The following is an 18,498-nucleotide window of genomic DNA, read 5'->3' as shown; positions in this document are numbered from 1 at the left end:
GCCCCTTCCCCCACTAGCATACACACACACTCTCTCTCTAAAATAAAATTTTAAAAAATTAAGAAAAAAAAAAGATGACTAAATTTATGAGGATAAAAAATCATTTAAAAATATTCTTTTGTTAATGTTTATTTATTTTTGAGAGAGAGAGAGAGAGAGAGAGCAAGTGGGGGAAGGGGACAGAGAGGGGCAGAGCATTCGCAGCGGGCTCTGCACTGACAGCAGCAAGCCTGATGTGGAGCTCGCACCCACGAGCCGTGAGATCACGACCTGAGCCCAAGTCAGAAGCTCAATCAACTGAGCCGCCTACATGCCCCATCATTTAAAAGTATTCTCTATATGTACAGCCATATTATCTGGAAATATTTCACCAACTTACGCTCTGGCCCCATATGAGTGTTGCTTTACCTTAAACTTAACAACACAGTGGTTTGTGTTCTTTTTTATACACATATGATGATTTGATACTTTAAATGTTACCTCTTTTTTTTTTTTTAATTTACATCCAAGTTAGTTATCGTATAGTGCAACAATGATTTCAGGGGTAGTAAATGTTACCTCTTTTAATAAATTTGTTAGGTTGAATGTGTTTGAATCCATAGAAAATCTGAAAAAATACAATGAATGCTCATATACTCCTCACCTGCCTTTGTCAACTGTTAGCACCCACAAGACCCATTACATTTCTTTATCCACATTGCATTTCTCTTGCATTTGCCAAATCATCTGAAATTGGGCTGCAAGACATCATGACACATCAACCCTAAAACTTAGCATCCATAACTCTCGTTTTTAAAAAATTTTTTTTCAACGCTTTTATTTATTTTTGGGACAGAGAGAGACAGAGCATGAACTCTCGTTTTAATTGTGTATGTATTGGATTATAAGCACAGTGGAACGTTCCACCTGTATTTTCATAAGCCATTTGTATTTCTTTTGTGAACTGTGTTCATATCCTTTGCCCACTTTTCCCTTGAAGATGTGATGCGTGTCTCATCAGCATCTATGATGTATGTGAATGACAGCTGCTTCAGATGCTACCCAAATGCCACTTAAACCTCCTGACAGGGTGCTAGGCCCTGCACACCAGGTAGCCAATGGCATGTAAGAAACATCCTCCATGATTTAAGGTACGGCCTTGGCTATTGCTGTTTCTGTATATGAGAGTAGAAGCCTTATATTCAGCTTGTTGACTATACACACTCTATTCTTTTAAAAAAAAACCAACTTATTCATTTATTCATTTATTTATTTATAAAAAAACTATTTATTTATTTATTTATAACATTTATTTAATTTAAGAGAGAAAGAGCACAAGCAGGGGAGAGAGCGCAAGGCAGAGAGACTGGGAGAGAGAGACAATCCCAAGCAAGCTCCAGACTTTAACATGGAACCTGATGCGGGGCTCAAACTCATGAACCTGAGATCATGACCTGAGCCGAAACCAAGAGTTGGACATGTAACCCACTGAGCCACCCAGACACCCAAGCACTCTATTCTTGATCAGCGACTATAGAAAGAAGCAATTGAGGTTAAATGGATAAGTACAACTAAACACACTATAACTAGTAGGAACAGATAGAGTGTCTTGTCCTTTCAGTGAAATTATTTTTTTTTTAATTTTTTTTTTTTGCTTTTTAGAGGAACCACACCCCTCCCCCGCTCTGGACACTCTGTGTTCTATCTTTTAAGTATTCAAAGATGAGTTTTACCAAATAAAACCACTAACCCGAGGACCCCTACTTTGATGTGTTTGCAGTAGGGATTTCTGCAACAGAATTCTGCTCTACAGCTCCTGAGCTTGCAGGCCTTCCCTGAGAGCAGCCCCTGGAGTCAGGCCAGGAGGGCTCTGGGTTTGCTGCATTGTGCCTTCCCTCTCTCCCAGGCAGAGTTTGTATTTCTTTCTTCCTCCGAGAATTGTTTGAATTTGCACCTGCTCTGAGTTTGCCAGCAAATAGGTCACGGCAGGCAAATCCCCATCCTGGCAATTACTGGTAGAAGGAGCTTTCAAGTTTCAGGCCCCAGGCTCTGCAAGGGCACTTCCCTCTCCCAAGTTCAAAGGCCCGGCTATTTATCTTGTGGCTCTCTTTTTATTAGTGTAACATTTAATCCCAGAAGTGGGTGGTATTAAATGTCAGGCTGAGTTTGTGCAAGGCCTGGCTTTCATTCAAGATACAGACACGTGTGATGCCTCAGGGGAGCAGGTCTCCAGTCTCCTCCTCTCTGGCTCCCTTCCCCAGCGGCCCATTCTCCCCCTACGGTCCCCTTTCTCTCCCTTTCTCCATTCCCTTTTCCATTTCCCCCTCCCCCTCAAGATAAGGTCGCATGGGGATTGTACCCCTGGTTTCCAGAAGCTCTCTCTTACATCTTGCAAAATACACTTTTTTCACAAAACCATGAAATAAGAAAGTAACAGAAGGTGAGTGCAGAGGCCAGGCATGTTTCACAGTTCCCAAGCCAGTTATCAAGCTTGAAATTTCAGGAACGCAGGCCACAGCCCCAAACGTGCCAACAAACCCACATGGCCAGGACAGAAGTGTTCAGATGTACTAATGATGTGTGTTTAAGAGTGCCCCTCAACCCTCTCAGAGGCCCCCACCCATGACCCTGAATGAGCCCACAGAGCTGCTTCCTCTGTCCAGATGTAATCAGAGTATCTGTGTTTAGGGTGAGCACTGTGGACGGCCCCGTCCCAGATAGGCAGGGGCTCTGCCACGGCTGGGGCACCCTGCTTTTCTCTGGCCTCACTCCTCCTCAGTACTCCCTGAGAGCACCCCTTCTCCCACTCACATAAAGGGTGCCGGCCTGAGGGGTCAGGGAGCAGCAGCTAGTGCCACCACAGACAAGTGCTGCCCGTTCCTGTCTCCTCATCCAGAGTGGGAAGCTGGGGCTTTGAGGAGAATGGCATCTGGCCAAGCAAGGCTGCTGGACTGTGCTCTGAGACTTAGTGGAGGGGGCTGTTGGGAAATCCATGTGGCTCTGTGAAAATCTGTGCCCTTTTTGCCCTAATTAAGACCTTTGGTGGCTTTTGTCACTACTTAGCTCTCTATTAGCATTCTCATGTGACTTCCTCAAAATTTTAACTTAAACTCAATTTATTTATGTGATTATATAAATATTGTAGTTAAATATTCATTAATAGAAATTTTATGGGATATAAAAAATCCCAGTCCCATAGTTCCAAGATAACCACTGTTCATAATCTGATGTATTTGTTTCTAACATTTCATGGACTTGAAATTACATCTTTCTTTTTTTTCTTTACCAAAATGAGATCATTCAGCACATAGTGGTTATAGCTTTGCTTTTCTCCTTTAACATTGTATTATAAGCATTTTTCTATTTCATTAAATGTTCTTCTGTTACATAATCTTATTGGCTGCAGAGTTATTTCATTTTATGAAAAGGTCATTGTTTATTTATGAGTGCCCTATTTTGGGACATAATTTAGGATGTTTCAAGTAGTGTGCTATTATAAATAGTATTTGAGTGCACATCCTTATGGCTAAATCTTTTCACAAATCCCTGATTACTTCCTTAGGACAGATGTTTGAAATGGAATCACAGGCCCAGTAGATGGGCCCCTTTTGATACGTATTGTAACACTACGCACAAAATACAGTATGCCAATTTATATTCCAACCCCTGCTCCCCAGCTAGATTAGGAGTTCTGTGAGGCACACTAATATGGATCCCCCACAGTGGGGGCCATGTTGGACAAACAGTAAAAACTTAATAAAAATAAAATGAATTCCATTTAACTTTCTTGGTTCTCAAATAATTAACCAAACATCCCTTGCTTGCCTCCATATTATTCAAAAGATAGGTGTGTGTCACTTGGCTAAATACTGATGATGGCAATCACCCTGATCAAAAACCCTACTACCTCAAAAGTGATACTAATGGCCAACACACCAGGTGAAGTTACAGCAGTAAGTATCAGGTGAAAAGAACCTGGGGGCTTAAATATGGACAGGAATTTATTATTTTCCAGGATACTAACAACCTGTTGTTACAAATGAATTGACTGCCTTCCTAAGGGACAAGGACTGAGGATGTGGCTTAGGACGTGGTCTGGCACCACCCAGGTACTGTACCCGGGTGTAAACTCTCATGTGAGCCAGTGCTATTTCGATAAATAAATCGGGGCTTTGTTCTCATATGAAAAATCTCATTCTTCGTATTCTTTTTCTCTCCCTCTGCTCTGCATCATTCTGGAATATTTGTTTCCATGAGCCACAATCACTGGGCACTATTTCTGAAGAGCAGCCATGTTTCTCCCAGATGCTATTCTCTCTCTTGCTCTTGTTTCTGAGACCTGTGTCCCCTTGCCAAGATCTCTGTGGTACCCCCTAGTGTAGCACCTAGTGTCCCCACATACCTTCTCTCTCCTGTTGGAAAGCATTCCCAACACAGTTTTTATGAGATTCTTTCTAAATCAAGGCCTACTCCAGCCCCACCCACCTACCCATCCCCAAATCATCCAGGACTTTCCCTTATTTTCCATTGTAAATATAGATTTCTCTTCCTAGCAAGAAAGACCTTCCACAAAGTCATGCCAACCAACATTCTTTCTCTTATGACTGCATAACAGGTACCCAGTTTAACAATTCATGATTCCTTGTGTATACTCTTTGCTTTTCCAGGCTATCTAAACCTTTACTCAAAATACTCCCTTTGCCTGGAACACCTATTATATTAAGATACTCTACCTTAACAATCCATGCATTTATCTGTTCTCCTTTTATTTGTAAGGTCTTTGAGTATAGAGTCTTACCCATCTTAAAATTCTTGTCAGGGATATAGCTGCATGGGTTGGTGACGGAGGACCCAGGATGTCTTGTTAATTTTGGAGATGTCATTTTTTTTATTCAACATGTAGTGGTATATACTGATCATAGGGGGAAAATTATAAGAATATTGTTTTTGACAATGGTATGTGTCTAGCAGCATCAAGTTATATAGTCTGTGCCTCAGGTCTTTCACACAGATTGAAAATAAAAGAGAGCAACATCATTAAACTGGTTGTTGGTGACTTCTAGCTTTGCTGGCTTGGACAGGAATATGAGCCAGGGGCTGTGGGTATACTTCCAGCGACAAGTCACGCCAGCCACTTGTGTCACTGACTGCCTGGTTACACGTAGAAGCAACTGATGGAGTGCACCAGCAGGGAACTGGGCACATAGCTGGCAGCTGCAACCAAGCTTAGCTGAGTGCTTACTAAGGAATCCTGTAGCCATTGTACTCTGATGAAAATGCCCTGCTGCCGAAAGCTAGGGCTGCCCCCACTATTTCAGAGTACAGTCGAGCCAGAGTTATGCAGAGGTTTGCAGTCATAAATATGACAGTTTCTCAAGGCCTTACAGCCTTCATTGGCCCCTTCTTAAAGATGGGATTTGAAACATTTTGCCTTGCTTTCTACTTTCTTTTTTTTTTAATGTTTATTTATTTATTTGGAAGAGAGAGAGTGACCATGAGCAGGGGAGGGGCAGAGAGAGATGGAGAGAGAGAATTCCAGGTAGGCTCCACATTGTCAGCACAGAGCCCTGACGCAGGGCTCGATCTCATGAAGTGTGAGATCATAACCTGAGCTGAAATCAAGAGTCAGATGCTTAAGTAACTCAGCCACCCAGGCACCCCTCTACTTTCTTACTTTTTCCCATGTTTCTGGAAGTAGAATGAAACAAAACCTTTCCTGTGTTCTTGGCCTTAGTTGTCCAGTGTTAGATTCAGAGAAATGAGTGTCATTCACTTGAAAAGATTACATCAATGATGTGGGTCTCTTATGCATGGAGAAAATAACCAGAAAAGGTCAAATTTTAGGTAAATCTAAAAACATAAGAATTTGTATGGCTATTTATGTTAGTGCTTAAAGAACCTTTAGTAATCATCTTATCTTAGGCCTTTTCTTTTTAGATGAGGAAACTTCCGTTCAGAAAAAAAAAAAAAAAGAAAAAAAGACTCCCAACATCATAGCAACAGTGAACGCAAGACTGAACGTAGAATCCAGGTGTTTTGACTTCTGGTTCACACATAACACTCGTTGCCACCTGTTCTTAGATTCTGAGTAAGCTCATAAGCTCACTTACCACCCACACTCCCAAGCATGTCCATGCTTTGGAAATGATTCCAGTTAACATGATTTCTATTCATTTTTAGCCAGAATGCTGTGATTAGAAGTGTTTTTGTTAATCATTTGCCCTGTTATTGTTCAATGCATATAGTTTCATATTTGTTATTTTTCTTCCAAACTTTTGAAGCCTGCAAAAGCATATTTTTCATGTCTAAATCTCTGCATTCACTCTCCTTGAGTTTTTTCCCCTTTTTCTTTCTTTTTCCCCTTTAATGGGGGGCGGGGGGGGAGTGGCAGGTATTTGCTTGTTTTCCTTGATTTTCAGCATCTTACAGCTTGGTTCTATCAGCTCTGATTTACTCTAGGGAGGCAATTCTTCAAGATACATTTACTGTATCTCTTTGCCAACCAGAAGTTAATAGAGAGTACGGTGCAGTGTCCCTCAAGACTGCAGACCTGTGATACATTTTTTCTTTGCAGCAGCACTTCCAAAATTTGGGGGAATATTTCTCGAAGATAAAATTAAATATTGAATTCTAGAAACATTTAAATAAAAACAGAGACAATAAAAATGCCAGTAACACTTCCCAGAGATAAGGTCAGTAGAATCCAGTAGGGTGTGACTTCTTACACGTGTAGAAATGCCACACACCAAATCCTACCCCCACACACAGAGCTAATAACTAGGAGTGAGGTTTAATACAATCTAGGTAGGTACAGTCAGAAACTAGACCCTTCTTTCCTCTCTCCCACAAGCCCTGCTTCTACCCTCCATCTCTACCCACGGGCAAGGGTGTGGCTTAGTGTGGTGATGGGGCGGGGCGGTGGGGGGGTGGTGGGGAGTCAGCACAGGGACACCTAGAGCAGGGAACATCATGCAAGCCAGAGTTTTCCAGAGAGTTGGGAAGCCAGGCATCAAACACTGGGGAGACCCTATGAAAATATGTGGTCTAGAAAGAACTGATTATAGTCAGAGTCTCAAAGCTAATAAGACATGGGATATGAGAATAAGAAGTCAATCAGGAAGGAGGAGGAGAGAGGGTCATTTTTTTAGCAGAAAATATTCTTTAGCTTACCTTTTAGACCTACCAGTCAGTTGGTGCATGCTAGCTAGGTGAGTGGGCCTGTTTTTCTTGAGGACCAGAGGACATACATATGCTAGTGAGGATATAGATTTTTTCTTTGAAAATACATAATTAATATTTGTTCAGCTTGGGGATTTTTTTTTTTTTTTTTTTTTTAGTAATTTCGGGTTAACCTGTTATCTGACTCATTACTCTAGGAAAACCTCTTGATAGGGCAGAAAGATCTCACCAGTAGGCTTCTAGGCAAATGAAGGTAGGATCCAGAAGTTCTAATAGAGAGTTTCTAAGGTAATGCCAACTCTCTTCAGGCTTCTACACTGGGTGGAGGTGGATCCCTGAATAATTAAATATGGAAATTCTCCCTGAGCCAAGACTGTACTGGAACCTTCTCAAGGGATTTTTAGGAGGCAGATGGACCGTATTCTTCCTGTCTTGCTAGCCTGCCAGCCCAAACATGATGTCTTCTGAACCTCCCTATTAACTCTTCTTTGCTAAAAGTTTTATGGAGAGTACACATCCTCTGTTTTGATGTAATTTTTAAAAAGAGGAGACCAAGCAATAATATGTTTAAATTAAAAACAACAAAAACTATAATATTGTGACCTTGGATAATTAAATAAGACTTTAAGATCCTGGTCTCCTGACCAAAAAGTTGGTATCTTATCTGACCTGCCAACTTCATAGGTTATCATTGAGACTCAGTCTAATAAACATGAAAATTCTTCGAACTTCTTTCAGATGGAAGTATTACTATTACTCAGTCTCTCTTAAATAGTTCAGTTGACTCAGTGATGTATTTTACTAATGCTTGCTTACCATTCATCTCTAGAGATGCTCATTTTGTATTTCCCCACAGAAATCCCAGCACATAGGTATGAATATGGGTGCTACACACCTCATTTCATTTTCTAGGGTATGTGCAGACCACATCACCATGAGCTGTAATCAAGGAAATAACCATGGACCCACCACACTGCAGACTCTTCTGACTTAAAAGCCATTCCCACACAGAAGGTGCTATTTAAATAGCTAATGAGAAAATACATACAGCCTCAGCTGCCAGCCACTGCCTGGAATGGGGAGCCAAATGGAAGGTATTCACTCCCAAGAAGCAAATAACTATACCAGCCTATGTTCCTGTTGTAAATAGCCAGACTGTAAATGACATATTCCTACAAGGCCACTAGACCTTCCCTCTGCATTTCTTACCAGAGCCCAGTGGGTCCCCTCAGGAATGAGTTCGGTAGACTCTAGGAATGGGCAGTCTGTTCTACTCTGAGTTAATTGATTAGACTCAGAAACTTTGACGATAGGAGAAAGAATCTCACAACCAGAGTTCCACTTTGGTATGTGTTTGGCCTTTGTTTTCTCTCACTGCTACAAAAAATACGGCTCACATCCCCAAGGGAAGGGAAAAGGGAGAAAAAGGCAAAGAAACCCATGGCAAGCTGTGAGATTTTCCTGCTCCACCTTGGCCCAAGAGCACTACCTGTCACTGGCCTTGCTAGGCATGGTCCCTACAATGGACATGAGCATAAAGTAGCCCTTCAGGGAAAGAGCAGGAAAGGGGAGGTTTCAGAACCTGGTCTTCCACCCTAAGTCTATGATGATGGGGTGATGGTTTTACACTCTTTTAGGAAAGTGGAGATGATTGCCTGGAATCTCAGACTTTCTTAGATGTTCACCTGCCCAGGAGGCACAAGGCTCTCTCTCCCACTTTCTCCCATTTTTAGAACAAGATCTTTGCTTTTATGTCTGAAATATTTCATATAGATGACAAGGTATTGGTGAAAGGCATTATATGATGTCCAGTAATGGAGATCATTCTGTGTCAGGATTTAGGGTTTGAATGGGGTGGGCCACAGTGGGAAAACCAGTTAAATAAGCCCAAATGGGTCATTTAATCAAGAGGGGCCTGGAAGCAGATAATGAACCCAAGAGATAAAAATCCCAGGGAAAAAGGGCTGGGAATGACAGGCCATAGGAAGCACAAATGTTAAAGCACAGGTGTGTTTGTATACTTTCTCTGTTGTAACATGGCAGTCGTTGGCCTTGTGCTGGGGCCAAGGGTGAAGGACTAAGGAAAGGTCTGGAGGAGCTGAATAAAGACTGTAGGAATAGTGGGACCTAAAGACCCAGACCAGTAGACACAGGTGGGTTCAAATCCCAGCTGACCCCACCTACTAGATCTGACCTTGGAAAATTTATTTACATTCCTTGTGTTTTAGTTTCTTCATCTGTAAAACAGATACTTAAAAAAAAAAAATAGGATTAAATGAGTTATGTAAAGCCAGATCCCAGTTCCTAGCATATAGTTAATGCTCAATAAATACTGACTAGTATAAGTATTACTACTATACAGGGATCTCACAGGGATGTAGAAAGGACTAATTGAAACAATGTGTGTAACATGTTTGGCACAGTGCTCAACACACAGCAATTACTCAATAAAAATTAGCTATAGAGAACCAGTCAGAAGTCTGCCTTAAGGGGCATGTGGGCAACACAGAGCTAGGCAGAGGGTTGAAAACAAGCATGTTGGAATCAGAATGTATCAAGGACATGGCCTTGGCTAGAGGGACGCAGGTTGGCAGATCAGTAACATAGACAAGTGGACGAGTGGAGGGGTTGGGAATTCAGGCAGACAGACAGCAATGGAGCACCAAGAGGGCAGTGACTAATTTTAAGAAAAACATCTGCCCCGGCCAGGAAGTCACCACTTACAAGAGTATAAGTGACCAGTTCCTAAGTCTGGTCAAGCTAGGACCAAAAAATAAAAATAAATGAATTGATCCCACAGTCTTATTCAGATGGGAAAATGGCAGAACAGGTATGTCCACTGCTAAATCAGAGATGGTCCATCCATGTTCAAGTTTAGCTTCCTATTAGATTACTTCTCTGTCTGCTACAAACTTCATGAATCTATTTTTCAAAATAATTTGGTACCCATGCTAGAAGCTACTCAGAGCTTTCCTCCAAAACAACTTGCTGACCAACAATAGCATTTTGGAAAAATCTGAGGTGCTGGGGGGATTATATGTTAAAAGAAAATTACGCACGTGGTTTTAAGCCTTTTGCAGCCTTGCCTCTGCAACAGTTGGCCAATTGTTTAGGCCTCAAGCTTTTATTACCTTAGGAGAACCAGGACAAAGAACATTGCATATCACAGTGAATTAATTATCAGACTCTTCTTTTTCAGGTATTAAGTACCCAGTATTTCTGTTCAGAGTAAGTTTTAAGTGCTTTTGTGTCAGCATCTACTTTAACATGAGCAGAACATGCCAGTAGATTATTGACTGTCTTTAGGTCAAATCTACTTTGCGTTTATGTTTTGTGTAGTTTCAAATGAAAATATATGCCAGAGATCCACACATCATGAAATATACTGAAATCTGCCTAGGAAAGCAAAGCCAAGACCATTCAAAAGCTCTGAAGTAAAGAACACCTTGATTTTGACTGTAAGGCAAATTTTACTTTTTAATCTACCCTCATTTGTATTATGCAGCTCTACTCAAAGTGAGACCTTGACCCTGATTCTCCTAGAGAAGCAATCTTGGCTCTCTTTGGATATTAGACATGGGTCCAATTATTGTTGTGGTTTTTATATAGATCATTCCAGAAATCCCCAACCCTAGGCTCAGGTGGAGCTCTTTGGTAGGGGTGGAGAGAAGGAGTGAGGCATAGTCTGTGGTTGCTTGCTGTGGTCAGGGGCTTGGGCTCATCATGAACATCCACTTGTAACTCATTCACACAACAAGAGAACCTGGGCCTCTCATCTTTAAACCTCAGTCACCATTATATGTGGTCCTACCTCTAAACTACTGTAACATTTTAAAAGCAAGATTAGAGCCAAAAGTGAGACTGTTCATCTAACTTTATGTATTAAAGATAATGAACTTAAACTTTGAGTTGGCAATCGTAAGAATGAAGGAATGAAGCACTGGTTATACTTGTTCCAAATGAGACAACAGTGAAGATCGTCTACACTTGTGCTGTGTTACATTATGAGACTTCCAGAATTCTGAGGCCTGAAGGGAAAGCAGAAATCACATTGATGCTTAGAATATGAATAAGTCCTTAAATATCATGTAAAATGTTACTACTGTGTTTTTGCTTTTAAAAAAAGATTGTAAACTTTCCACTTGTGCATGAATGTCCGTATCCATGACCTAGGATAGTCTGTATAATCTTTCTGTGATAATTATTTTAGATGAAGACTCTAAAAGGTAAGTGTGAGCACAAGTAATTTTAAGTCATGGTCAAATTAAATTCTTATGATTCATTAAACATCCATTAAAATAACTCATCAAGGCTAAACTATCTGTTGGGGTAGAAAATGGTGCATCTGCATGTCACCAAAAATTGCCTGGAGCTCAGCTTTGCCCTGCAAGGAATCAAGAATCACGCAGGAAGAAATAACTGTAGACTGAAGCCTCCTCATCCCATTGTTTAGCAAGATTCTTAGAAAGAAGAGTGTAACCTGAAGATCCAGTGATTCTTGTGCTGGGAGCCACACCTTGGCAGACAGTTCTGGTAGAATAGACCTATTTGAACATGCTTTGTATGTGCGTGATGTGCCATCTAGTGGTTAAGTGAGCCTAACATTAATGAAAAGGAAAATGGTCCTTTCTGGTCCCTTAATGGCTCCAAACTCTCTACAGCAGTAGAGAGCAGCAACAGTAGGTTTGACACTGTAGCCCATTGCTTGGGAAAGAAAAAAGAATCTATTTTCTTAGAAGCCATATGGTGAAACCAGATTATTGGGGGCGGGGGGGGGGGGGGGAACACTGGTATGATAGTAATTATGCAAGCCAGAGGTTGATGGCATTTGGTCCACAAAGTACTTTCTCCGTTTTCTTTTACTGAGGTATGATTCCCAGTATAGTGCCCAACTGTTCAGTATATAGTTTGATAAGTTTTTATATTTGTGAAGCTTACATATGTATAATCCACATAATCACCATATGGATCAAGATCTGGAACGTTTCCAGCATCCCAGAAGCCTCTCTCTATGAGTGCTTAGAGATAACCCATGTTCAGAGCTTATCACCATAAATTTGCAATAGTATCATTAAAGTATATACTCCTAACCCTAACCTCCAAGAAAGGATAAAATCCTGTAATCACCATTTCAACAGTTTGCCCAAAAAGGAACAGTTTCCTCATCAAACATTCTGTATCTAAACCAATGCCAATTTCCTGGGTTTGCTGTTTTTCAGAGTCCATGTGGTGTAATATCTCTCTCCCCAGTTTAAATTCCTAATACATTGTTTTTCTTACCAAGCTTCTCACTGAGAGATATATCCCCTGGGTGCACTGAGTGTATTTTCCCAAGTGTCTCTGCAGGCATCCAAGTCAATTTTCAAAGAAATCCCATTACTTTTGAGCAGTATCTCAGAGGTGCCACTGATTGTCATGGCAAAGCCTATGAATTCTGATGCAGCATTTCAGAAATTAATGTGAATGCCATGTCACCAGTGACTGCATGACACCTTGTTCAAATTAAGCCGAGCAAATCATAATGGTGAAAAAGGCTCTCAACCTATGATCCAGCAAAGGCTAATTTATAATGAATAGCATAATGCAATCATTGTTGCTATTTCTACAGGACCTCTTTCTGTTCAAATGAAACTAGATTCCCTCTGAATGTCAGAACATATAATATGTCACAAAGCAGAGCTGGTTCTGAAATAAAATTGTTATTTTTCCAGAGCTGCCTTGTGCATGCCTATTTATTTGATTACTAAACACACATACAATCAACCAACATGTCCAGAAAGCATGTTACTTCTAGGTGTTCTGCAAGGTGCTGGAGAGAGAAAAGTGTAAGGTGCGTGGGTCCTGCCTTACTGCCACGGAGCTGAACCTTACTTCGATCTGTTGTCCCCGGGCTGGCACGCTGGTATGGCTGCCTCTTGGGATAATGAACAAGACTGGAATGTAGGCTTATCCTAATGTGCTCCTTTTTAAAAATAATGTGTATTTTTTTTTTCTAATTATTTTTAATGGATTTGGAAAAAAGAAGAATGTAAGGAAGAAAATACAAAATTCCTTAATTCACCAAAGAAAGTCTATAATGACTTTAATTCCTTTCAAGGAATTACAGTTTTCTGGCTTTTCTGTGTGTCTGTGTGACCCTTAACACAGGTTTGAACTACATGGGTCCACTTACACATAGATTTTTTCAATAAATATAGTACTGTAAATGAATTTTCTTTTCCTTGTGATTTTCTTAATACTTTTCTCTAGCTTACTTTATTGTAAGAATACAGTATATAATACATATAACAAACAAAATATGTGTTGACTGTTTATGTTATCAGGAAGGTTTACAGTCTACAATAGGCTATTAGTAGTTAAGTTGGGGGAAGTCAAAAGTTTCACACAGAGTTTTGACTGCATGAGGGGTTGGTGCCCCTAACCTGTGCTGTTCAAAGGTCAACAATATTTATTTTATGAAGTTGAGGTGATACTACATATTTTTCTCTATCATAAGAAACTCTTAAAACATGTTCAATACTTGAGTGAGTTCATAATTTCTGGAATAAAAATGAAAACTAATTTCTTAACTGTTTCCTATTATTAGAAATTTTTATTGCTTGTTATTTCTAAAATAGTTATAGAGATTTGATGTTTATGTACTTCAAATGAGGTCTTAGACATTCTACCACCATACTAAATGGCCAGAACTTTCAGAATTGTGTTAAATAATAATGGTGATGCTGGCTCGTTGTGGTTTGTCTCTGATTTTAAAGGCAATAACTCTGGTGTTATTAAATATGATGACACGGGGCGCCTGGGTGGCTCAGTCAGTTAAGCGTCCGACTTCAGCTCAGGTCACGATCTCGCGGTCTGTGAGTTTGAGCCCCGCGTTGGGCTCCGGGATGATGGCTCAGACCCTGGAGCCTGCTTCAGATTCTGTGTCTCCCTCTCTCTCTGCCCCTCCCCCGTTCATGCTCTGTCTCTCTCTGTCTCAAAAATAAATAAAAACGTTAAAAAATTAAATATGATGACAGCTGACTTGAGCTGGTTAAAATCATATTAAGGAAATCTTTTGAGCTCTAGTTTTTAAACATTAGCAGTGGGGAATTGAACATTACCAAATGTCTCTCAGTGCTATTGAAATAACTGGGTTTGTCCCAGTTTGGCCCATGGATGTGTAATACATTATATTAACAGATTTTCTAATATTAGTCCCTTTCCACCAAAATGAATTCTATGTTGTAGAGTAATACACTTATAATGAATTATAAAATTCAGTTCCATACTATCGATTTTTGTACATTGTTCTCAAGAGACCACTAGTGTGACAGGATCAGAAACATACTTTGTGCATCTCCTTCTGGCCTATAAATGAGGGTTGCTGAAATTAGGGATGGGAAACCTGTTTGTGTCTATTATCCATTCCCCTTTTTTTCTTCTTATCCAAGTGCAAATTAAGTTTCTTTCCTTTTATGAACAAAGTAGTTTTCCTAACCTCCCTCAAAGCACTCATCATACTCTTTTTTATGTTAAAATTAAAATTTTCTATATATCTGTCTTCTGTTCTTGTGGGAGTAGCCTATGTCTTATGAGTTTTCCATCCCTACCCCTTAGCCAATAAGTATTGTCCACCTAGCTTCTCCTTGGGTCCCAGAAAGCACTGCAGTGGCACATGGTGGAAATACACTTAGATGAGTTTGGTCAACATCCTTAGATCTCCAGACAAAGCCCTGCAGTAAGCTTAGGAGGAAAGCAAGGAAGTCAGAGTGATTGTGAAGTTCTGTGGGCACCATGTTTCTTTATGACAATAATATGAGTCCAGAAGGTATGAATCAACTTCTAAAGTCATAGGAGAGGACTCAGCAGGGACAAGAGTGAAGCACTGAAACCAGCCCTCATGTACCTACCCCAGGTGGCTGCTCCATCCTGGTCTTGATAGATTACAGAGAGAACAAATTACTTCAAATACTTTTTGCCTGGCTGTAAGTATATTCTAACCACCACTGTGCTAGGCATACAGTTTAAACTTCCTAACTAGTGTTTCTGGAATTAACCTTTGTTCCTGCAATGTAATGTTATCAAATAGTATTCCTCACACTTAAAGACCAAAGGCAACTTTGGAGACAAAACAGGCCTTTTAACAAGTAGTAAGAGAGAGAATGACAACCCAAAACGTCATGGAAATTAATGGAGGAAATGACAACAGAAGTGAAAGGGGAGAAGAAGTTCACTGGTCCAGCTGGAATTAAAATGAGTGTGAAGAAACCAGGGAAATAGTTCCAGCAAGGACTCTTCCAAGTACCTGGTCACGTTTCAGACCATCCTTGCAGGGTGGGACTAGTTAGTGGATATTGTTGGCTTTGTGTTGGTGCGCACTAACTGAAGGTCCTTTGAAAGCAAAGTGGAAAGCTGTGTTCAGTGATTACTTTCTCTTTTTCCTTAGGGTGTTAAATACCACGTTATTTGAAAGCTGGGAGATCGTTGGACCTTACCCTTCCTGGTGGGTGTTTAATCTACTGCTGTTGCTAGTACAAGGCTTGAACTGCTTCTGGTCTTACTTGATCATAAAAATGGCTTGCAAAGCTATTTCAAAAGGCAAGGTAAGATAAAACTTGCTATTTCTAATATGTCCCAGAAAATTATATTTTTGGTTCTTCTTCATCAGCAGAAATACTATTATTTCAAAATTCATCAAAACTTGTATTTTTTCTTCATGATTTAGCATAACCTCCTAGAAACACAAACCAAATTTTCCTTTTCTTCTGTCCAGTTAATTTTTTTTAACTTGTGGTATCGCTTTGATGACGATTCCCACTGATCTGTATTTATAATTCTAGATTTAATGATGATAATGTTATTTGTCGTGTTCTTTCACTGCCTCTGTCTCCCATGGTCCTTCTCTGATTAAACTTCTACCAAACAGAAATTTAATAATTTCTTTCCTTTTATGAAAAGGATTGCTTGATGCAGCATGCCCATTTGTGATTCTTCCAATAAAACTCAGCTAAATCTCTTTGTTTAAATATAGACTCATGAGGCTGATTCAAATAAAGTTTCTTGAGAGCAGTGGCTTTTCCAGAATGTTCTCTGTGACATTTTCTTACTTTCATTGTTTGTTCTCTTCCTTCTGCCACCCTGGAAGGCTGGGAAGTGGAACCCTTTACATGTAAGTTCCTCAGACCTCTCTCTCTGTCCTTGTTCTGGGTGCCACTCTTGCCTGTTGGAGGGGCACGCAGATGCTTTTGTTCCCATGCATATTGTTCTGGCTAATCTGTTGGCACTGACCAGAGGCTTTAACTGAGATGTGGCTCCCACCAGGTGCAAAGGATACCAGGAACAGCTCAGTGAGTGCCCTTTGCGTGAACTTGTATCCTGCTAAATTTTGCACGATCCAGCAGGAGGAGAGGAATTTTTTCACTGGTGTTTAACATGTTTGCTAAAAAAAAAAAAAGAGAGAAATAGACCAAAGTGAAGTAGGAAAAACAGAACTAAGTTGGGGCGAGGATCAACGTGGTCCAGAAAGGAGGTCCGAGCATCAGCTGTTTGCCTGCTCTGCCCTGACCACTTGGTCCTGGCCTCTTCTGTGGAGCTCAAGGCATCTAGTTATATACTATGAAGGCAGTTCTCAGCATCAGCTTTTATATATCCAACATATTTGGACCAAATAGCTATTGAGAGGCAAAAAGTTCATTTTTTTTTCTCTGTGACCTCTTCATCCTTAAAATGAGCACGTATTTCTGTTAAAACACACTCCTTTCCTCATTTGGATACAAATTACATCAACGTGCACAATATTATCAGTATAGCAGTAATTGGAGATGCAAGGGCACAGTAGATTCCATTACTTGTCTCCTTATTGCATTGCTGTTTCCACCAGACGTCTTGTCTTCTCTCCAAATTATTCCTCAGGCTTACATAGAGATGATTATTAATTTTATGGCAGATCTCAGGCTTCAGAATAACTTAACTGCCATTGCTCTTCACCCAGAACAGTAAGAATTCTTCATGGCCATGGGTAATGGACAGTATTTTTCTGTGGGTTATCTTGAGACATGTTAAATTATTAATTTCCTTGAAGGTAACATAAATATAGACTTTTTTCCCAAATGCAATTAAAAATAATCTTACTAAGCATGCAAATGTAAATTAATCACTTTGAATCTGGAGTTTTCTTTCCTCTTTAGCAGCTTAATTTATGACTAATGGATTTCTAAATGTAGTGGTGCTTTACTATCATGCTATCTTTGTGACCCATGTTTTTTTTTTAAGTTAAAGTATCCTAAATAATTCAGTCCTTTTGGTTTTTCTGTATCTAAATCTTGATGGTGGTCCTTTTGAGTTCAGTCTCATCTCAAGGAGCATTGGAGTGAAGTTCATTTTTACCATATTTATTTTAGTTGTTTCTGGTTAGAAAGGAGCAGGTGCCATGCATACATGTTCACACTCTGTCCTGTCTACACCCACCTGACAGAGATGACGTTGTCCTGCAGCAATGGTGGCTTCTCAAGTTGGGGGCAGTGGTGGCAGAGAGAGGATGTGATGTGAAAAAGCCCTCAGTTCATTCCGATATACCTCCCAGGAAACTCTGCCAATGCACTTCTTCGACAATCACGGGCAACTAAATTTGGGAAACCCAATGAAGCCAGGCCCCAGGTCCCTATTGCTACCCCACTTAGGAAATAAATGAACAGTGCTCAGTTACTCAGATGGCTTAAGGCCTGTTGGGTAAAAATGTTTACCATAATTTAGACAGAGTAAGAGGTTCAAACATGTTAATTTTAAAAGCAGTTGAGGATTTTCTTAAACCCTCCCTAAATGACTTTTTTTTTTGTTAGACTGTGACTTTATTTTGTCCTTTATGGTAATGCATAGAGTTATATGCTGGTGCCTAAGTTTGTGATCCTCCTTACATAATGAGACTGGGTGGAGGATTGAAGAACCTTGGAATAATTATCAATAGATTTTCTTTGGAAAATATTGTATTTTACTTTATTTTATTTTATTAATTTTTTTAATGTTTATTTATTTGTGAGAGACAGAGTATGAGTGGGGGAGGGGAAGAGAGAGAGGGAGACACAATCCGAGGCAGGCTTCAGGCTCTGAGCTGTCAGCACGACGTGGGGCTCAAACCCACAAACTGCGAGATCATGGCTGAGCTGAAGGCAGACGCTCAACTGACTGAGCCACCCAGGCGCCCCAATAAATGAATAAACTTAAAAAAAATGTTTATTTATTTTTGAGACAGAGACAGAGCGTGAGCAGGGGAGGGGCAGAGAGAGAGAGGGAGACACAGAATCTGAAACAGGCTCCAGGCTCTGAGCTGTCAGCACAGAGCCCGACGCAGGGCTCAAACCCACA

The 18,498-nt window shown here is 40.3% G+C and overlaps 1 protein-coding gene across 2 annotated transcripts in view; it reads left to right on the top strand.

Annotated features, from left to right (window-relative positions):
- Positions 1 to 18,498, top strand: part of CERS6 (ceramide synthase 6) — a 320,948-nt gene that overhangs the window by 296,125 nt on the left and 6,325 nt on the right. The window contains exons 9-10 of one of the 2 annotated variants that reach the window (XM_047869284.1): positions 15,584 to 15,740; positions 16,283 to 16,306. In XM_047869284.1, the coding sequence (XP_047725240.1) occupies positions 15,584 to 15,740; positions 16,283 to 16,306 (181 nt within the window). The remainder of the gene's footprint in view (positions 1 to 15,583; positions 15,741 to 16,282; positions 16,307 to 18,498) is intronic. The other variant, XM_047869285.1, reaches the window with a different exon arrangement.

The sequence above is a fragment of the Prionailurus viverrinus genome, chromosome C1 (assembly GCF_022837055.1).
Source record: "Prionailurus viverrinus isolate Anna chromosome C1, UM_Priviv_1.0, whole genome shotgun sequence".
In the NCBI taxonomy this organism is placed as follows: domain Eukaryota; kingdom Metazoa; phylum Chordata; class Mammalia; order Carnivora; family Felidae; genus Prionailurus; species Prionailurus viverrinus.
Note: the sequence above shows the minus strand (reverse complement) of the source record. Positions and strands in the feature narration are given on the sequence as shown.